The sequence below is a fragment of the Chrysochloris asiatica genome, unplaced genomic scaffold (genome assembly GCF_000296735.1).
Source record: "Chrysochloris asiatica unplaced genomic scaffold, ChrAsi1.0 scaffold00333, whole genome shotgun sequence".
NCBI lineage: Eukaryota > Metazoa > Chordata > Mammalia > Afrosoricida > Chrysochloridae > Chrysochloris > Chrysochloris asiatica.
Window position 1 is genome coordinate 2,043,671 of NW_006408851.1, and position 21,740 is coordinate 2,065,410.

The 21,740-nt window shown below is 44.8% G+C and overlaps 1 protein-coding gene across 2 annotated transcripts in view; it reads right to left on the reverse strand.

Annotated features, from left to right (window-relative positions):
- Positions 1-10,409: 10,409 nt before the first annotated feature.
- ABCF1 (ATP-binding cassette, sub-family F (GCN20), member 1) overlaps positions 10,410-21,740 on the reverse strand; it is a 16,262-nt gene continuing 4,931 nt past the window's right edge. Inside the window, exons 2-25 of one of the 2 annotated variants that reach the window (XM_006875638.1) lie at positions 19,925-19,971; positions 19,611-19,709; positions 19,393-19,519; positions 19,223-19,260; positions 19,028-19,138; positions 18,311-18,385; positions 18,118-18,228; positions 16,711-16,815; positions 16,339-16,461; positions 15,822-15,922; positions 15,637-15,722; positions 15,188-15,327; positions 14,953-15,101; positions 14,571-14,654; positions 14,266-14,390; positions 13,944-14,056; positions 13,647-13,818; positions 13,447-13,521; positions 13,292-13,362; positions 11,371-11,403; positions 11,115-11,283; positions 10,867-10,931; positions 10,686-10,758; positions 10,410-10,576 (exon numbers count right to left, since the gene is read on the reverse strand). In XM_006875638.1, coding sequence (XP_006875700.1) covers positions 10,410-10,576; positions 10,686-10,758; positions 10,867-10,931; positions 11,115-11,283; positions 11,371-11,403; positions 13,292-13,362; positions 13,447-13,521; positions 13,647-13,818; positions 13,944-14,056; positions 14,266-14,390; positions 14,571-14,654; positions 14,953-15,101; positions 15,188-15,327; positions 15,637-15,722; positions 15,822-15,922; positions 16,339-16,461; positions 16,711-16,815; positions 18,118-18,228; positions 18,311-18,385; positions 19,028-19,138; positions 19,223-19,260; positions 19,393-19,519; positions 19,611-19,709; positions 19,925-19,971 — 2,459 coding nt within the window. The remainder of the gene's footprint in view (positions 10,577-10,685; positions 10,759-10,866; positions 10,932-11,114; positions 11,284-11,370; positions 11,404-13,291; positions 13,363-13,446; positions 13,522-13,646; positions 13,819-13,943; positions 14,057-14,265; positions 14,391-14,570; positions 14,655-14,952; positions 15,102-15,187; positions 15,328-15,636; positions 15,723-15,821; positions 15,923-16,338; positions 16,462-16,710; positions 16,816-18,117; positions 18,229-18,310; positions 18,386-19,027; positions 19,139-19,222; positions 19,261-19,392; positions 19,520-19,610; positions 19,710-19,924; positions 19,972-21,740) is intronic. The other variant, XM_006875639.1, reaches the window with a different exon arrangement.

Genomic DNA, 21,740 nt, shown 5'->3' on the forward strand with positions numbered 1-21,740 from the left:
GTTCTTAGGCTCTCACCAACTGTCTCCTGTGGGTGTAATTATAGAGAATGGAAGTGTGTACTCCATCCTTGTTTTCCATTCATGTGCCTCAGTTTAGCATGGCTGCTGTCATTGATCAGGTGGCAAAGAAGCTGGTATTGGCTCTTGCCCAGTGGGTGGAGTTGTACAGGGTGCAGTTGTGGCTATGCTGTTTGATATTGGTTGCTGTCTCCTATTAGGTGGGAAAGCAAAAAACTTCCCCCACATACACACACACACTCAGGAGAAAACAATAAACAAGGAAACAAATGAAAAGAGAAAAACATAAACAGGTAGCAACCAGAAAAAAAGAATATAAAGACAACATAAGAGAAACAGGGAAATGGAGCTTTAAAAGAAAATAATAAGACAAAATAAAAGGAAGAAAGGAGATGGGGAGAACACCCAGTGAGAGAAGATAAGTGTTGTTGTTAGGTGCCATTGAATCGGTACTGACTCATAGATAGTGATGAGTCACACAACAATGCACAACTGCCCAGTTCTGGGGCAACCTCACAATCATTGTTATATTTGAAGCTGCTGCTGCTGCCATTGTGCCAATCCATCTCATTGGGGGTCTTCTTTTTCTCTGACTTTCCACTTTACCAAAGATGATATCCTCTTATCTAGGGATTGGTCCCTCTTGATAATATACCCAAAGTACAAGAGATGAAGTCTGGCCATCTTGGCTTCCAAGAAGCACTCTGGCTACACTTCTTCCAACACAAATTGGTTTGTTCTTTTGGCAGTTGATGGTACTTTCAGTATTATTCAACACCATAACTCAAATGCATCAATTCTACAGTCTTCCTTATTCACTGCCCAATTTTCACTTGCATATGAGGTTATTGAAAATCTCATGGCTTGGGTTCAGGCACACCTGTCCTCAAACTGACATCTTTGCTTTTAACACTTTAAAGAGGTCTTGTGCAGCAGATTTACCTAATGCAATACATTGATTTCTTGACTGCTGCTTCCATGAGTGTTGATGGTTAATGAAAGCAAAATGAAGTCTTTGGCAACTTCAATCTTTTATCCATTTATATGGATGTTTATTAGTCCAGTGGTGAGGCTGTGATCTTTGATCTTCATCAGTATTTTAAGCCCTCTTTACTTTCAGCAAGCAAGGTTGATCATCTGTGTATCACAGGTTGTTAATGAATCGTCCTCAAATCCTGATGCCATTTTCTTCCTCATAGAATCCAGTTTCTTGGATTATTTGCTCAGCATACAGATTGAATAAGTATGGTGAAAGCATAAAACCCTGACACACACCTTTCCTGATCTTAAACCATTCAGTGTTCCCTGGTTCTGTTCTAACAACTGCCTCGTAGTCTATGTACAACTACTCTTCATGAGTAGTCTTCAAGAGTAACTGTTCTGAAATACTCATTCTTCAGTGTTGTCCTTAGCTTTTCATGATCCACACAATTGAAAGCCTTTGCATAGTCAATAAAGCACAGGTAAACATCTTTCTGGTATTCTTTACTTCCAGCCAAGATCCAGTTGACATCAGCAATGATGTCCTTCATTCCACATCCTCTTCTGAATCCACTTGAAACTCTGGAAGTTCTGTGTCACTGTTTGATTGCAGTGCTTTTTGTATTATCTTAAGTAAAACTTCACTCACATGGGCTATCAATGATACTGTCTTGATGATTTCTGCATTCCACTGGGTTACTTCTCTTTGAATGGGCACAAATATGAATCTCTTCCAGTCAGTTGGTCAGGTACCTGTCTTCCAAATTTCCTGCCAAAGATGAGTGCCTCCAGTGCTGCATCAGTTTGTTGAAAAGTTTTGATTTGTATTCCATCGATTCCCAGTGCCTTGTTCTTTGCCAATACCTTCAATGCACCTTGGACTTCTTCCTTCAGGATCACTGGCTATCTCTTGAAATGGCTGAACATCAACCATTTCTTTTTGGTACAGTGTAGCTGAGTATTCCTGTCATCTTCTTTTGACGCTTTCTGCATCATTCAATATTTTGACCATAGAATCCTTCAATACCACAAGTTGATGTTTGAATTTTTTTCTTCACTTCCTTCAGCTTGAGAAATGCTGAGAGTGTTCTTTCCTTTTGCTTACCTAACTCCAGGTATTTGTACATTGTGTTATTTGACTTTGTCTTCTCAAGCTGACCTTTGAAATTTTCTGTTCAGCTCTTCTACTTCTCACTTCTTCCATTTGCTTTAGCATCTCTATGCTGGAGAGCAAGTTTCAGAGTCTCTTCTTGGCATCCATTTTGGTCCTTTTCTTCTATCTTGTTTTTTTGCTTTTTCCTGTATGATGTTCTTGACAACTCTTCTGGTCTTCAGTCTTCAGTGTCTAATGCATCAAATCTCAGAGTAGAGAGTTGTTGTTATGTGTCGTCGAGTCGGTTCCGACCCTGTATATGGTTTCCGCGGAGCAGCCGGTGAGCTTGAACCGCCAACCTTGCAGTTCAAATGGCTTTGCAGTCTAGCACATTAACCCACAGTGCCACAACCAGGACTTCAGAGTAGAGAGTAGTAAAGATCAAAAGGGAAAAAAAGAAGAGGGGAAGTTGATAATCAGTAGAGAAGAAGGAAAAACAAAAGCAGACATAAAAAGTATAAAACTCAAGGAAATGAAAAGGAGCTAGAATAAACAAAAACAATTAAACAAAAGGAAGAAAACGAAACAGTGCAGCTGTTGGACCCTGGAAGAGAAAACTCAAGAAGGCTTCTGTCAAGCTGAGGAGTTCAAGAGGTGGGTGTGGAAGCATGAGACAATGGAGTTTCTGGCCCTAGATGGAGTTCCTATTGACCTTGGTTTTCTCTCTCTTCAGGGCATTCGATCCTTTAGTTCTCATGAAGGCCCTTGATAAAGTTGATTTCAGTGTCTGTTAGGACTACAGGGCAGCTGGGGACAGGGTAACTGGTTAAATGCCCTGGGGACAGGGTAACTGGTTAAATGCTGGTCTGATGGCTCTACCAGTCAGGTCTGGCGGTAAGCCCACCTAAATCCAGGCACTAAAGCAGCATATCGGACCCTTGCCTCACACTGGCATGGCTCCAACCACATAGGTTTGAACTCCTGGAGAGCAAGGTCTGTGTTGGGGGTAGATGAAGGTAGGAACTGACCACACCTCTTGTCACCAGAGGAGTGTGGGGAATAAGAAGGAATTGTACCTTTTCAGACACCTATGTGATTCTGCTCTGCCAAGCTTCCTTGTTACCAAAGCTGCTCATAAAGGTCCGAGGTGGTCGAGTCGCGTCTAGTCAGCCATTCACCAGTGTGTTGCCCTCTCTTGCAGTCCCTGCTCAGCTTCTCCTCCCAGCAAACAATCCACTTCTCTAACCTTTCCTCTGAAGTTCAGAGTTCCAGAATTTTCATCTGTGTGTATTTTATTTGGTTTCTTATATCTGTATTATACAGAATCCATGTGGTGTATATAGTCTGCCATCTTGGAAGTCTAAACACATTTTAATAAAGGAACTTAAAGTACTTTATGAATAATTACACGTCAACGCTTTATTTCTTAAAGATAGATAATAAATTGAGGGCCTAGTTGATATGATTCCTTGGAAGAGAAGTATTGGAAACCAGAACACGGAGGGAAAGGATTAAATAAGCAATTGTGTTATTCTTTGAACCAGAGATTAGTACAAGTGGTATTGCTATAAAATCATAGCAACGTTTATTAAAATGTGAAGTTGTCTCTCAACATATCTTCCATCTAGGTCTATATACTTCTGAAGGCAGTGTTTTCATCTCTAACTTTCCCCCCAAAGAATCTTATGTCCTGGACTTGCACTATGTCAAAATGGCATCCTTGAGGAACTCAGATCGTGTTCCTTTTAAATGTTGAGTTTGGGGACCAACAAAAACGTCTCAAGAGGCAAGATCAGGATTGTAGGGTAGATGGGGTAAAGTTTCCTAATGAAATTCCCCTAGGATGGTCCTTACTACCTTTGAAGAATGAACTACATCATCATGATGGAAAAAAACAACCCTGGGCCCAACCTTCCTGGGTTTTTTTTCCAACAACGCAGTTTTCAATTTTCTTAAAACTTCAAAATCAGCCCCTATGATCATCCTGTCTTAATAAAATCTATCGAGATTATTCCTCCGGAGTCCCAAAAAGTTACCATAACCTTCTGACCTGTCTTGAATTTAACTGGCCTCAGAAACTACTGCTTTGATTGGACCTTTTTTTTGAAGGCACCCTAAGGAGACTAAGGCAAGTGTACTACTGAGAGAACTGATTACAAAGACAAGTTTAACCACATTGTCTGGAATAAAACCAGTATGTGGGACCCAGAATCTTCAATCTTACTTTTGTGTCTGATGAAAATATATGCACCAAGCAGCATGGTACATTTTTACTTGGAGTTGGGGAAGAGGCAAAAAGGGTGGGAATGCTGGCTTTTTCCCCATGAATCAGAATCGCCTGGAGGGCTTGGCTTGTTAATAGGCAGATCGGGCGGGGTAGTATCTGGGAGAGCTTCTCCTACAGTCAAACTGGGGTGGACCCCTTATTTTGCATGTCTAACAAGTTCCCAGGTTTTGCTGATGCTGCTGGTCCAGAAATGACGCTCAAAGAGCCACTGCACTGACATGCTTGTCTTGGCTGTTATTTCCAGCACTGGCCACATGAGGGCAACAATGAAGTACATTTAACAGGCCTCATTTACATTTAGTAAGGCCCTAGTTGGTAAGTACAGTCCAGTTGGTTACAACCTTGGGTTTCCAAGGAGCAGCTGGTGTGTGTGAAGTGCAGACCCTGTAGTTCTAAGTCTAGTGTTGATCCTACAGTGCCACACCAGGAATCTAAGGCCCTAATAGTGTAATGTATTACTAGTGGGCTGCTAACAGAAAGCTCAAACAGTTTTAATACAATCTACCAGGTTTTCTGTTCCCATAAAGATTTACAGCCTCAGAAACTCTATACTGGGTCGCTATGAGTAGGAACCAACTTGACCACACACAATCACCACCAATTCCAACGGACTAATAAACATGAAGAAGACTGAAGTTGTCAAGGATTTCTTTTACTTGGTTCCACAGTCACTACTCATGGAAGCAGCAGCTAAGAAATCAAATGATGTGTTTCACTAGGCAAATCCGCAAGAGATTTCTTTAAAGTGTTAAAAAGCAAAGATGTCATTTTGAAGATTGTGTGCCTGAACCAAGCCATGGTATTTTCAGCCTCCTCCTATACATGCAAACGCTGGACAATGAATAAGGAAGAGCAAAGAATTGATGTCTTTTGATTATGGTGTTGGTGAAGAGTAATGACTATACCACGGACTGCCAGAACAAACAAATTTTGTCTTGGAAGAAGTAAAGCCAGAAGCTCCTTAGAAGCCAGGATGGCAAGACTTTGCCTCATATACTTTAGACATGTTATCAGAAGGGACCCATCCCTGGAGGGCATCATGCCTGACAGAGCAGAGTCTATGAAAAGAGGAAGAGCCTCAACGACATGACTCTAAACAGTGGCTACAACACTGGAATCAAACACAGCAATACTGCGATGGCCCTGGACTAGGCAGTTTAGTGCTGCTATATATGGGGTCATGATGAGTCAGAACCAACTCAGTGGCACCTAACAACAAAGGCCACTGGGGCCAAGTTTATTCTTTGCCGAGTCTTGTAGGTGTGTTCTATCAGTTAGCCTATAGTTGCTCTATGTGCTGGGATAGGAAGACCTGAGAAGGGATGTAATACAGGAGCCAAGCTAGGAGGTGAAACAAATATGTACACAATTCACGTACAAACTCCAATGAACATGTCATAAATCTTGGGCTTTTTCCTCTGGTTTGATCTGCTGCCTGCACCTCACCCTTTTCCCCCTCTGCAACAGGTTACAAGAACTTTTTAAAACAGAATTTGTGCTTAAATACTTTCTATGTTGTTATTAAGTACCGTGGAGTTGGTTCCGACTCATAGTGACCCTGCACAGGGTTTCTGAGGCTATCCTTACAGGAACAGAAAGCCTCATCTTTCTCCCACAGAACGGCTGGTAGTTTCGAACTGCTGACCTTGAGGTTAGCTGCCCGATTTGGAACCACTACGCTCCCAGAGCTCCTTATTTCTATATCTTACTTAAAAAATGAGCTCAACCAGTTCCTTTCCAATTTTCCATAAAAATCCAAATGAACTTTCTAATTTTTACATAAGTGGCCCTCATCAAGAACTTCCCATTCTTTACAGTTCTCCTTCTACCCCCACCCAGGTCCAATAAGTCATCTCCAATTTGAATCATCATCATTCTGTTTCTTACACCTCTCCTCCCATACAATTTAAGTCTAATGACTTAAACAAAAAATAACATCTACTATTTTGACTCAGTATAAATTTTAACATTGGCTCAACAATTAATGTGGTTTGACAAATGTTCTAGTTTTGAATCTCTGGCACCAAGACTACTGAGAAAACAAGCCCTATCCAATGTAAGTGCCACTCCTCCTTCTGAAAATGCCCAAGTCTACATTGTTGTCCTCAGAGGAAGGCCATCTTCTTCCATGGTCAGACTTAACTGGTTCCCTCGCCACCCCCCACCCCACCCCCAATCTTCTCACCAACCCTGAACTCTCCACCAAGTGCTGGAGCAATTCTGGAGAAGTGAAAGCTGACATCAACTCAGACTCCCATTAAAATGTCACCAATGGCTTCCCAGCAAGCCTAGAATCAGTCCAACTCTTACACCCAATACTGGCCTCACAAGGGCATCTTCTCACATTCGTATTTCAGTCTGCCTTTGGGGCTCTTCCCCAGTCTTATTTTTACTACAGCACTAGCAGTTTTCCCTGAATGTTTGTTCTTAAAATACAACCCTATCCTGGCTAGCCTTGGCCCTTTAGGAAAGAGAAAGGGTCAATGGGTTTTCACAAGAGTAGAACCAGTCCCATCCCTGTACAGACTGGGGCAGGTTGGCCTCCTTTGAGCTTCATCATTATCAAACTATGGAGAATCAATCTTTCACTTCTATGCATAGTGCGCATTATGTACCAGATTGTGCATGATTTGTGGAGAATCAAATTGTTTAGACTTAATTGTTGCTAAAAGTACACTTTTTACAGTTGCCTGTGTATTCTCTTTTGCATTCCATTTCTGTCTTGCTGGGTTTTTGTCTGTATCTAGGTGGATTCTTGGGAGTCCTGGTATAGTGCTGTAGGATGAGCACAGAACTGCTAACTGTGAGGTTGACAGTTCAAACCCACCAGCCACTCCTTGGAAATTCTACACAGGGTCCTCCCTATGAATCAAGACTGACCTGACAGCACTTAACAGCAAAAAGTGAATTCTGAATAGTTCCACTATAGTATGCACAGGTACAGCGCTGTGAGATAAGCACTGGGCTACTAACAACAAGGAGTCTTGGTGAGGTGCTGTGGGTTAATGCGCCAGACTGCAACGCCATTCAAACTGCAAGGTTGGTGGTTCAAGCTCACCAACTACTCCTCAGAAACCCTATTCAGGGTCGAGATCGACTTGACGGCACTTAACAACGAGATGGATTGGCCAGGTGGCAGCATCGTTGAACTCAAGCGTGGCAACAGTAGTGAGGTTGGCCCAGGATCAGGCAGTGTTTCGTTCTGCTGTGCATAAGGTCGCTATGAGTCGGTGCCGACTCGATGGCACCTAACAACAAGGTCAGCGGTTCAAACACCCCAGCTGCTCCTTGTTAAACCCCCTATATAAGTTCTCTGAGTCAAACTGACTCGACAGCAGTTAGCATGCATATTACAAAGGAAGAAATTAAATTTTTGCCCACGGATAGAAGTTATTTTAGAGCTTAAGTACTTGTGAATTAGTGATCAAAAACTTAAAATACACGTGGGCAAACCAGGAGGACTTTATGCTGAAAACACTCATTAAAGAACAAATAGCGTGTGACATCATCACAGTGGAAGTTTAAAGGTTTCCATACTAAAAGGGAGGGGAGAGTAATTCACTGGCTAGAGCGCAGACATCTGATGAGGAGGGCAATACATTAAGAAAGGGGACGGCAACATACAAGACGGAGGGAGAATAATGAAGACAGGTGAAGACAGAGAGAGGTATGCATGGGCTAAAGGGGATAGAGGTAAATAGTGATATATACACAGCCTTGGAACAACAGTGTTCTGTGCTTAAGATACATATATGAGACTGTAGGCTGAGTGGGTAGGGGAAGAAAAGTGGGATAAATATATTTCTAATATATCCTAACGTGTAAGGGCTTGAAAGAGGGTAAAGTGGGATATTGTATATGAGCAGTTACCCTTCCTGTTAAACACTACTATAAATGTGGTAGAACATTGTTGTTGCCATCGAGTAGGGAACTGACTCACAATGACCCTGTACAGGGTTTCCAGGGAGCAAGGAAATGCCAGCCTTAATGGCCCAAACCAACGTTGCAGTTTACCGCATTAACTGGCAGCGCCACACCAGAAGTGGTAGAACATAGGGCAGGCAAACTTATGAAAACTTCCTTGATAGCATCAGCTAACAAGGTAATGAGTTGCTGGGCCTTGGGGCTCAGGACCACAGTCTCAGGGGACACCATAGTCAATTGGCACAACCTAGTCCACAAAAATGATGTCCTCCATCATTCTGCTTGGGTGAGTAACTCCTTTAACAGCCCTCTGAGGTAGGTACTACTTAACACTTTCATTTTGCAGCTGAAGAAACTGGTACCAAGAGGCTAAGCAGCCTGTCCAAGGTCACCCCATTAGGGAACTAGATACCACTGCTGATACATCTGCTTCACAGATATTGGAAGCAACAGCTTTTTATGTAACATGGAGTCCTATTGTGGTGCTATAGGGTAAGCACCAGACTTCAAGTTCGGTTTGAACTGCGAGGTTGGCAGTTCAAATTCACTAGCCACTCGTTGGAAACCCTATACAGAGATGATATGAGTTGAAACCAACTCAATGGCATTAAACAATAATATAAACTAATATATTTAGGTACCAGCACAAGATCCCAATGCTTTCTGTCCTCCAGTTCCTTAAGTTGCTTTCGCAACTATCACCACACCAAACTTTCACTTCCAGATTGAGCCTTGCACTGAGTTGCATCAGTTAATTTTTCCAGTGAGATTTCAAACTTCCGGTCTTAACCAAATAGCTCTTTTTATTATCCCTTGAACTGGTGTATCTCGTAATCATTCTACTCCGTAACCCCCACATCTAGCTCTATTTCCATTCCTCTTTTAACCTAATTCAGAATTTAGTTACCTCACCTCCACAACAGAGGTTACATCTACTGAGTAGTTTCTAGTTTACCTCATACATCACTACTTAAAAACTCTACCCAATATTTTAAAAGAACCATCCTCAAGAAATCCTACCAAACAACTAAATCCTAAATAATCTTCTATGAAAATGTGGCTATTCCGAATCTAGAGTACCACTTGTTTGGCAAGAAATCATATTACATTTTAAGTTCATGTTTTATTTTTCAAGTCTTCTCTAACTGGACAATGAAGTCAGACCTTGTCTCTTCTAGGATATAGCCCACAGCACTGCACATGGTGGCTGGTTAATTTCATAGCTTCTGAATGGATCAGTACTCTGGTCTTTGACCATATAGCAAAGCACCTCCTCATTCATGAGGACACTTGGACAGTGTTGAGTGTCCTTGATGGAAGGGATCAATCACTTTCCATATCTGAAGAGGTGGGGGAGTGGAGGATGATTCTCCAACAGTAAGCTCTCTAAAGTGGAGTAAGGCCGCAAATTAGATCCATCTGTATTAGTGGGGAAGAGGCAATGCTAAATGCCTCTAAGAACAGACTAAGAACAGTTCTGGGTCCTGGGAATCCCAGTGACATGCAGCAGCAATTCCTCTCCCTCCCTTTAGTTCTTCCTCTTGTAAAAGATCCAAATTCAGCAGCATCTTTTTCCTGTTCTTAAGTCCCCAACCTGACAAAGAGATCGCAGGCACCAAATGCTGGAAAGGGTAATAACACAGGCCTCAGACACCTGCCTCCAGCTCTGCATGGCAACAACAGCTTGTATCAGTGAGTTAGTGAAAATCCACCAGGAAGGAACAGCACCAGCCAGAGACCAGAGAAGCAGCTGGTCAGAAGCTCTAAGGTTGCCAGACACAGGCTTCAGAGGGATATAAGCGGAACATCAGGGGCCTTCCAGGCCACATAAACTTGGCAAGACAGGATCCTATAATAGTGAAGGTCACCTCTGTGTGTACGGAGGGGTGTCAAGGACAAAGTCAGCTCAGTTATCTGAAGAGAAGCAGCACAGACAAATCTTTCAGGGGAAAGGAAACAACCATAGTAGTATCCTGGTCACATCAAGGCAACTCTCCTCCGTGACAAGCCTGAGTGGTTGCTAGGCCAGCTGCAAGCCAGAGGCAGGTTTCCAACTGGTGACTGGGAGACAGCAGGGTACTTTGAGGGACCTCCAGGAAGGAAAGCTCACTCTCGAGGCCGGTTAACTATGACTTCACCCAAGGCCTCCAGCACCTCCCGCTTGTAGTCCTCAAAGTCACCGTCAATCTGGCTGACGCTCTGCTCCTCCACCACCCACAGCTGACAGTTGGTTTCTGTGATAAGTCGGGCATCGTGGCTGACGACTATCACCGCTTTGAAGAAAGGGAGGAATCAGAACACACAAGGAGGAGAACCCTGGCTAAAGGACACCACAGCGCTTGGTCCCCAAGGGGAGAAGGGGCCTGCTCTAAGCTGACTTACCACCTTTGTATTCATTGATGGCTTCCCCAAGAGCATCAATAGACTCAATGTCCAAATTATTGGTTGGCTCATCCTGTGGAGGAGGAGGGATTCCATGACTCAGCACTTACAACCCCACGCCCCACCCCTACTCTCCAGTATTGTTCCCCTTGATCCAGATCCCACAGCCCAGCTCACTCACCAAGATGAGGACATCAGGCTCCCGGCAGGCCAGCTCTGCAAACACAACTCGGGCTTTCTGTCCACCTGCAGCACAGGAATAGGAGGCCCATCACACTTTCTACCACCTTACATCTCTGATGTAGACCTCTGAATATGTGTGTGTGCTGAGGAGCCCCAATTCAGGGCTCCTCTTGTTTGCTGCCTCTAGGTATAGTTTGTAAATATGAATGAGAAGCAATGTGTCCCTCTCACTCCACTACATTGTACCAGAGAGTTTGCAGATCTGGATGGTGTGGGCATGACTCTCCAGGCCGAAGCGGCCCAAGCACTTTCGGGCATCCTGGTAGGGCAGGTTGAAGCCATGCTGTAGGTACTCAGTGGGTGTCTCCTCCATACGTAGCTGCTCTGCATACTGCTGGTTGAAGAAGCCAATTTTCTGCGTAACCAAGAGGATAGGGAGGTGGTCAATGAAAGTCATACTTTTACCAGATTTTTTATTCTCCAATTTCCAAAGCCGACTTACCAGCCGGTGATTCTTTCTCATTTCCCCTCGGGTCTGCAATGAAAAGGCAAGCAGTTAGAGGGAGCAGGGAATGGAAAAACATCTCTGCATTTTACCTTGTCTGAAGGAGGGACAAATACCAATTGAACAAGAACCACCAAGCACAAGAAAGGGCACATGGATATTCACTCTAGCATGAAAAAGGCACAGCTAGGAAGTGAAAACAATAAAAGGCAAAAGGGGAATGAGAACATAGGAAGAAAGACTCAGAACCAGAAAAACATCTTCCTACATAGTAAGACTCATGAACTCACATTTTAAGAATTCTGCGTCAGATAGCGTACAGAGACTGTGTGCATGGGCTTGAATGGTTATGTTCTATAGATGTACTCTGTGGGCAGAACAAAAGGGCCCACCTTCTCCACATTCTACAGAAATGGCTACAGCCTTTCTAAATACTATGTGGGGATATTGCGAAAGTCCTGTTAACAACACGTAAGTTTTTCTATACTCATCCATAAAGACTTAATAACAAGAAAATTTACTGTAGTACAAACATATCTTGTTTTACTGTATGCTGATTTATTGTGCTTCACAGATATTGGGGTTTCTTGTTTTCACCAACTGAAGGTTTGTGGCAATCTTGCATCGAGCAAGTCTATCAGCACCATTTCTCCATCAGTATGCTTTCACTTCATGTCTGTCATACTGTAGTAATTTACATATTTCATACTTGTCCATGATGCTACTGCACACTATATAGACTACAATATAACGTAAACACAACTTTTGTATGCACTTTTGAAGTGTCATTGAGTTGGTTCCAACTCATTAAGTGACCTTCTGCACAACAGAATGAAACACTGCCTGGTCCCACACCATCCTCATAATCATTGTTACATTGAGCACATGGCTGCTGCCACTCTCAATCCATCTCATTGGGGGCGGGGGTGGCGTCTTCCTCTTTTTCACTGACCCTTTACTTTACAAAGCACAACGTCCTTTTCTAGGGACTGGTCCCTCCTGTTAATATGTCTGATGTGTGAAAGATAAAGTCTGGTCATTTTCTAAAGAGCATTCTGGCTATACTTCTTCAAACACAGATTTGTTTGTTCTTCTGACAGTCCATGGCAGTTTCAATATTCCTTTCTAACACCAAAATTCAAATGCATCAATTCTTCTATGGTCTTCCTTATACACTGTCCAACTTTCACATGCATATGAGGTCAACTGAAAACACCATGGCTTGGATCAGGTACACATTAATCCTCAAACTGGTTATCTTTGCTCTTGAATACTTTAAAGATGTCTTGTGCAGATTTGCATAACACAATACGTCATCTGATTTCTGGACTACTGCTTCCAAGAGTGTTGATTATGGAGCCAAGCAAAATGAAGTATTTGACAACTTCCATCTTTTCTCCATTTATTTAGCTTATGTATTTATTGGTCCAGCTGTGAGGATTTGTTTTCTTTACACTGAGGTGCAACCCATACTGAATGAAGGCTGTGGTCTTTGATCTTCTTCAGCAAGTATTTTAAGTCCTCTTCACTTCCAGCAAGCAAGGCTGAATCATCTGCATATCACAGGTTATTAATGTGCCTTCATCCTATCTTGATGCCATGTTGTTCCTCATATTTGCTTAGCACACAGATTAAGTATGGTTAAAGAATACACAACCCTGACTCATACCTTCCCTAATTTTCAACAATTCAGTATCCCCTTGTTCTGTTTGAACAACTGCCTCTTGGTCTGTGTGTGGTAGGTCCATAAATGTTTTGAAACTCCGTTTCTTTTAATACCAGAACGTGCATGTGGGGGGTGTCCCTGAGTCCCATCCCAATTCTTCTAGGTCTCCTCCTAGAAGGACTCTAATCTGTCCTATACATCAGGCCTCTGTGGCAGAGGAGGAATTTTGCTCTTCATGGCTCCTGGACTCACTGGGGTCAGCTTGCCCGTCAGCAGCAGGAGTAGGGTACTCTTCCCCACACCATTTGGGCCCACGATGCAAACTACAAGAAGAAAGACAGGAAGTCAAGTAACTTTTCCTCTAGCTCCTGCCCCACATTCCTGAGCCACCAACATCCTCAACTCACTCCTTGAGTCCATATCGATGCCGAAGTCCAGGTTCTTAAAGAGTGGCTTCTGCCCCTCATAGCCAAATGTCACACCTGAGAGCCAAGAAAAGAAGCCATTTACTACCTTTTACCCAAAGGTCCCCTCTAAAATGTCCTCGCCTTAGAGAGAAGGAAGGGGTCCAGTCTTTGGTGTGCATGTCAAGTCTGTACCCACTCACCGTGCAGACCCAGCACAGGAGGGCTGAGGGGTGGGGGGTTTGGGAACGTGAAGCGCACAGTGTATTCCTTGGGGCGCTTTAGGAGCTCAGGGGCCTCCTGGGATTCTTCATCCTGGTTTTTCCGTCTGCATTTCTGCTGCTTTCGAGTCAGGGCTTCCTTTGTTTGCTTTTCCTGCAGAAAAGGAGGAAGAGGAAAAAAAGAAAAATGCACCCTTCATAGCAGTCTTTGAATATGACCCAGAGTATCCCCATCTCCACTCTCACAAGAAGGGAAGCAACCCAGCCCCAGGTGCTCACTGCCTGCTTGGTGGACTTGCCCCCTGCCTTCAGCTCCTTCAGCTTTTTCTCTTGTTTCTCATATTGTTTTAGCAGTTCTTTCTGCTTCTGCTGGTACATCTTCTTGAAGGTCACTGGGGAGAAAGGGGAGATGGGAATCAACAGTTTCTCCTATCTCCAGCAAAGGGCCAACCAATGACTGGTTAAGAATGCGGGTGGACACCATTACCCTGAATTCTGAAAAAATCTGACTCATCATCATGTCCCTAAGGGTCCTCCCTTCCTCCCAGGCCTTTGCTGGAGGCTCCATCTCTTTCCTTCACCCACTAGTAATCCTACTTACTGTAATTGCCCCTGTAGTAATGGAGACGCTGGGCATCAAGATGGATGATATCGGTACAGACATCATCCAGGAAGCCCTGGTCGTGAGAGACAATCAGCAATGTCTTCCTCCAGCCCTGGAGGTAGCTGGGTTAGAGAAGAGTACAGAAGTGTCACAAGAGCCATGTTATAGAAAGTCAGCTGACAGTGAGGTGACAGGTAGGGAGCTGGAGTGAGAACTGTCAAGGACACAATGACAATAGCTAGAAGAACTGGTGGCAGGGAAAGAAATCACAGAACGGGAACCCATAATCAAGAGCAACTCACTTGTTGAGCCAAATGACCGCATTGAGGTCCAGGTGGTTAGTGGGCTCATCCAGCATCAGCAGTGTGGGCTCCATGAACAGTGCCCTAGAGGGTGAGGCCACAAGAGTCAGAGGGGAGGACTGTCTTCTGAGGAGACTCTAGCCGACAAAGCCCAAGACTATGAACACTCCTCCCAAGCTGTCCTCAGAGAAGTTCCTACTCAGCAGATGTTGATGACAAGATCCACCAGGTAGGAAGTGCAATCGAAGAGGATCAAGAGTCACATAATGCAAACAGTGAGAGGGTGAAGTTGGCCTTAAACACTCTCACTGGCTTTGGAAGAACAGAAGAAAAGGCCTGGTTTTTGAAGTTGGAAGGGAAGATGGTAAGGTGGGTGGCTCACCTGGCCAGGGAGACACGCATGCGCCAGCCCCCCGAGAACTTCTGTGTGGGCCTGTTTTGCATTTCAGGGTCAAAGCCCAGACCAGCCAGGATACGTCGTGCCTTGGCCTCCGCAGCTGCAGCCCCTGTAGCTCGCAGCTCCTCATATACCTGGGAGAAGGGAGCAGAGGACAGACGTTTGAGGGCCCCAGGAAGCCCTGGGTGTTAGCCCACATCCCCTGCATCATCTTCTCTACCTTCTCTAGGCGCTCTGCAGCTGCATCATCTCCCTGTTCCAGTTGCCCCTGAAGCCGCCGCTCCTCTTCCAGCAGCTTCAGCCGCTTGGTGTCGGCTCGCAGCACAGCCTGCACTGCTGGTGTCTCATCAGCTACCACCTCTGGGGGTTGGGGGAGCAGTCGAATCACCCCAAGGGTCAAGGGCCCTATTTTCTGTCCCCTTCAGCTCCAGTTCTGACTTACCTGACCCTGCCCAGTCTTTGGACTTGCCCCAAATTTAATATCCAAGTACTATCACCTCTTTCTATTGTATCCCTTTCCCTGTACCCAGTAGTCTCCCCCCTTGTCCTTTGCAACTCCATACCCATCATGTCTTCTAGACTTAACTGGATCTTCTCCCCCAACAGCTCGAGCCCAAATTCCCTTAGCTTTGCCTCCCGCACCAAGTTCCCTTTCCACCACTGGCTCACCCTGCTCACATAGCAGCACGTCGATGTTGGGAGGGATGCTCAGGGCTCGATTGGCAATGTGCTTGAGAAGCGTGGTCTTGCCCTTGCTGGGGAATGAGAGTTCCTAGGACTAGGCCATACCTGAGAAACCACTTTTCCTTCCAGCCCACTTCCCATTTTTATCTCCAGTCCCCTCCTTTCCTCACCCATTGGGTCCCACCAGCCCATAGCGGCGGCCAGCTACAATGTACAGGTCTGCGTTGACAAATAACTCCTTGCCGTGGGCCGAGATGCTGAACTTCTCTAGCTGTAGCCATCAAGGAAGGAAGGGTGGCAGAGGGAAGGGACAAGCACAAGAACACTGTCATTGGGACAGGAGCGGCACGGTTCTCCTTCTAATGAAATGATACCTGGAGCATACCTCCGCCCCAGCTAGCCCTCTTCCCAGTCCACTGCCTCCAAAGGCAGTCTCCCAAATTCTAAGGTCATCCAGTTTGTTCTATCCTATTTCTCTTCTTAGTGTGGGACCCTTTTCTTCCACTAGGTTTTCTAACTTCTTTCTAAAGTTGGCAGAACCCAAGGTGTGGAAAATGCTCCCGAGCTTTCTGCTCAGTGAACACTATCTTCACATCCCACTTCCATGGCTGCAGAGACCACTCGGAAAACGGAAGAGACCTGGCGGTGCCCAGGTAAGGAAGATGTGAGGAGACTCTCAGACCTCACCTTGATGTCAGACGCATTTTCTAACATGGCTTGACGGGAGGACACCTCTGCCTGGGACACAGAGAAGTCATTTTCCGCAGCATTGGCTGCTTTTAATGAAGCTACTTGACGCTCATACTCCATCTGTGAAGAAAGGAAAACGTATGTTTAAGACCATCATCTGCCAGTTTCCCATTACCAAAATACAGCTCCATGCCATCAGACATTGAAAGGACACAGAATGTGAGTCTTTCCTGGCTTCTATTATTTTACTTGAAGTAGCCTCCAAAGTTCTCCTTCCTGTCCTAGAATAGACACGCTTCCTGGATGAAGAGTAACAAAATCATATCCTCCACCCTGCAACATTTGACCACTAAGAACTCAAGGTCTTACCTGTTTCTTCAGCTTTTTCTTCTCCTTTTTGCTGAGGTGAGCATAAGGATCATCTGCCTTGGGCTCTCCACCTTCCTCCTCTTCTTCCCCTTCTTCTTCTGAAGCCTGTGAGAACCACAAAATGGTAGAACAGGAAGACTCATCCAGCCCCAGTCCCGCAGTCCACTCTAGTCTTCTATACCCCACCCACCCCCAGTCCTAGATGTCTTGCTGGATCCTCTTATTCGCACAGCCATCCCCTGCTTTCCTTGCAGTCACTTATCAATTATTGCCCAGAGGACTAGTAAGAGTGTCTGTATGCACAATGGAGCTCTGAACATGTAACTATGAACACCAATACGATGTAACAAGGTGTGGAGTAAACAAATCCTTTCCCACAGGAATCATAAGGTACACTGCTTATAAGCTAATACAAAAAGAAAAGTTTAGGTAGCCTAATATGCAACCACTGAGAAGTCAAGCGGAATTACAGAATTTAACGAGAGCTAGAATTACATGCTCTTGTTGCTGATAAGTGCCATGGAGTCAGTTCTGACCCACAGTGACCTGGTACAGGGTTTCTGTGGCTTTAAATCTTCACGGGAGCAGAAAGCCTCATCTCTCTCCCTTGGAGCGGCTGGCAGGCTCCAACTGTGGACCTTGTGGTTTGGTCCACTGCTTATCATATGGAGCCATGGTACCGTAAATTATATAAGGGAGTGCTCGATTCCCTTATATCATACAGTGAGGTAACTGAGGTAGAAAGATGTATTCTAGGTCACAGAGCAAGTAGGTAGCAAGGTAAGGACCCAGATCACCTGAGGCTAACACCAGGGCCCTTTCCTGTCTCAATCAGGGGTTACAAACTACAGCTCATGGGCCAAATCTGATCTGAACCCTGTTTTTGAACAGCCTGTACGTTAAGAATGATATAGGATAAGCAATGGACCACAGGGTTGGTTTGAACCACAAGGTCGGCAGTTCAAATCCACCAACCGCTCCTCAGAAACCCTATACAGGATCACTATGAATCGGAACTGACTCAATGGAACTCAACAACAAATGTTAGCAATGGAGCCTGGTGTGGTGCTGTATGATTAAGCACTAGACTGCTGACTGAAAGGTCAGCAGATCAAACCCACCAGTCACTCCTCAGAAACCCTATACAGATTTCTATGAGTTTCACTATGAGTTGAAATCAGTTTGACAGTACGTAACAACAACAATAACAAGCGTGAAAATTAAAAAAGGAGAAATACAACAGAGATCATTATGTACCCCACAAAGGTAAAAGGTATTTATTATCTGGCCCTTTTCAGAAAAAATGTCAACCCTTTTTCTGAAAGCAACTGTGTCCCCAGAACTAGCTCAACCATTAGAGGCCACAGAGTCCTTAGTCCCTCTTCTCACCACCCACCCAAGACCTACTTTCTCTGCTTTCTTGCCCTTCTCCTTTCCTTGTCTGGGTGGCTCCTTTTCTTTCATTATTTCTTCATCATCATCCTCTCCACTCTCCAGAGCTGCAAATTTATTTTGAGGCTAAAAGGGACAAGACAATAGGTCTGAGGATAAGTTCTAATTCCCGAGACTCAACAGGCCTTCTTGTCAATTACTCCCTTACCTTGGCCTTCCCCTTCGACTTTTCTTCCTTTCCTTTTTTGCCCTTGAGGCCGGGTTGCTGTTCTTCAGATACAGCCTGGGGAGAAACACACAGACAAGAACATTACTCTGCTATCTTGCTGCTCAACAAGCATTTCTAGGGAATGAGTGTTACTATGTTCAAGTTAACTCTACTGAGCACTGCTATGAAGAAAACAAGACCCAGAAAAAGTCTAGATTCTAGCTTAAGACCAATGAATAAACACTGAGCAGATAATTAGAGGACATTAGCGAAGCCAAGGGATGTGGGTTGGAATGCTCCCTTGAAAGGACAAATCTTGAGGTGAGGAAATGGACATGGGCTCAGGAAGAGGAATTCTAGAGAAGAGAAAAGAGAAGCATAAATAACACATGTTTCAACATAGACAGTCAAAGTGGATGCCAAGATGTGATCAGGCTGATCTGAGAGACATACACAGAAGAGTCCCAAATAAAACTACAGACGAGTCGAAAAGCAAAGACTCAAAGCCCTTATTCTAGTTTTTTGAAAGGCAACAGAATCACTGTAAATTTCTAGGCAATGAAAAGAACATTAAAAATAAAGATGATTTTGACAGCAAATCCAAGACACACCTAGAAGAACTAGTTTAAAAGCAAGAAAACACACTAGAGAATTACCACATCAAGGCCAAAAGGCGCTAAAGGAGGGGGGACTGACTGGTAAAGCCACTACAGTTACCTTATTGATCCGATTCTTCTCAGGCTTCGCAGGCTTAGGAGGACATTTTTCTTCTTCCTCCTCATCTTCCTCACTCTGATCCTGAATTAGGGCTGCAAAAGCATTACCGCCCTAGAGAATGAAAGGGCAGGAGTTGTCAGTGAGACAGTCCACGTTGCATCCCTGGGGTCTCTGTTTATCACAGAGATGTCTTACCTTGGTTTTCTTCCCTCCTCGGGGTACTGGAACAGGTACTGAAAGGACAGGGAGAGAATGAAATAATTAAAGAGAGTGACAATATCTGGTTCCTCCAACTAATCCAATTGAGGTACTTCACTCTTCTCGATTCAGGAATTCCAGGTATCCATCTCCCTCAGGCCACTTACCCTCATCCTCCTCATCACTGGCTGGCACTGAGAGCTTCTTAAGGCGCTCCATGAGTTCTTTCTCCTCTCCATCATCATCCACATCTTTCTTCCGCCTGCCTTTTCGGGTGTCTCGCTTCTTTTTTTGCTGCTAAACAACAGAGTCCAACATCAGTTGAGTGAACAAACGTGAGCTGATTAGGGGCTGATGGGCCCCAGATGCCCCCCAGCACCGGTACCTGCTGCTGCTGCTGCTGCTGCTGTTGCTGCTCCTTCTCCTTGAGTGCTTTCTCTTCTTCCTCAGCTTGCTTATCTTCTACTGCCAGCTCTTCAAAGAACTAGCCAAGGAATTAAGACATATAAAGACAGGCTCAGAGACCAACTGAGCTCTTCTGCCATACACAGGCCCACTGACCCGCCATTTTACCCTCCCCTTGCCTCCTCTTTTGACAAGTCGTCTTCTCCCTCAGACCTCCCACCTCCTTCCCAGAGCCATTTACTTTGCTTTGGAGCACTCATAAACATTTCTTATACTCAAACCTTATTGCCTCACCGTCTTTTTGGTCTTCTTGTCCTTCTTTCCTTTCTTCACCACTTTCTCTACAAGGTTAAGCAGACATTGGAAGAACACTTATCTACAAATGCCAAAGCAGCCTGATCTCCCCAGCAAAGCGCTCAGTGGCCTCCACTGTATTTTACTATTTTGCAACCCAACTGTCACTCCCTAGACATCTGTACTGCCCTACAACTCCTGTAGAATTAAGCATCCCTACCTTTGTTACTTAATCCAGGAAATACTGTTTTACCAAAAAGCTACCATATGTGACACCTAGTTAATACTGGGGATACTGCAATGAACAAGACAACTATGGTTTTCTCTGGAGCGGATAGGCTTTTAAAAGGAGAGTTTTTTAAACTTATCATTTACAAGTGTGCTGAATATTCCCAAAGGGAAGGTAAAGTTTACTACCAGAGGGGTTGGAGGCTAGGGTGCCATCCCTGTCTTGAAAAGATGGCACTTAAAAACATAAGAGACATAGCCAGAAATATCACCATAGAAAGCTTGTAAGTCCATCTTCTGCCTATAACTGATTGGAATACCTAAAATGGGGCTACAACGTGCCCAGTGAAGGAGGCCTCCCGCGGAGCCTCTGTATTACATAAGACTATAGGTGGAATCCTGAACAGCATCCAGACTCTTCAAAGGTGGGAAATTTCCACTTGAAACGACAGCCAGACCAGCCTGGAGCGGCTAGAAGAACAGAAGATACTTCTTGAAAGAGAGACCAACAGGAAAAATACAAAACAATATGGCAGACCAACTGATTACTACAAGAACAAGCAAGTTGCTCGCCCAGGAGGCATCAAGGCAAGTGGTTGGACCCCCTCAGAGCAAACCCCCTTCCAAGACTAAGACTCAATGGGAATACAAACACTGATTTGTGACCACATTCCTTACCGATAAGGGGAAGTGAGGGAAAAACAGTAGCAATGAAGCTGCGAGCTAAGCGCTACAACATTCAAGAGACTCCTGTGAACCTGAGTGGAGACCTGGTTGGACACCAGTGTGGCAAGACCTGGGGACTCTTGGGCCCAGAATCACTGACATAGCCACAGAGGACTAGAGTGGAGAGTGAAGCATCCAGTTGATAAGAAGAGAGGGCACATGCACAAGAACACCCACACTTGCAGATAATACCCACCTGATCTGGCTTCAATGACTGGATGATCAGAGCTCAACTAGAAGAAAGAAGAGGAAAAAGAGTAATCTGATACAGTTTGATGAACTTGACCTACACCTATGGATGCAGTAGCTCAAAAGAGGGGACAAATCGTTACAGCAAGGATCATTCTCATTCCCTCCATACACAGAATAGACAGGGATGGGCAACTTGGACATTAGCTACCCACAGTGGGGAGGGGCGGGTGGTTTTACGAAGGCAAGAAGTGACTGGCTTACAAGATTTCAAGAGGGAACCTGCCCAGGAGACATCAAGGCAAGTGGTCGGGTCCCCTCAGTGCAAACCGCCTTCTAAGACTAAGACTCAATGGGAATACACACTCTGATTGGTGACCATGCTCATCACCGATAAGAGGAAGTGAGGGAAAAACAGCAATGAAGCTGCAAGTAAGCCCTACAATGTTCAATAGATTCCTGTGAGCCCGGGTGGAGACCTGGTTGGCCAGCAGTGTGGCAAAACCTGGGGACTCTTGGGCCCAGAGTCAGTGACAGCCACAGTGGACTAGAGTGGAGAATGAAGCGTTCAGCTGATAAGCAGAGAGGGCATATGCACAAGAACACCCACACTTGCAGATAATACCCACTTGACCTGGCTTCAATGACTGGATCATCAGAGCTCAACCAGAAG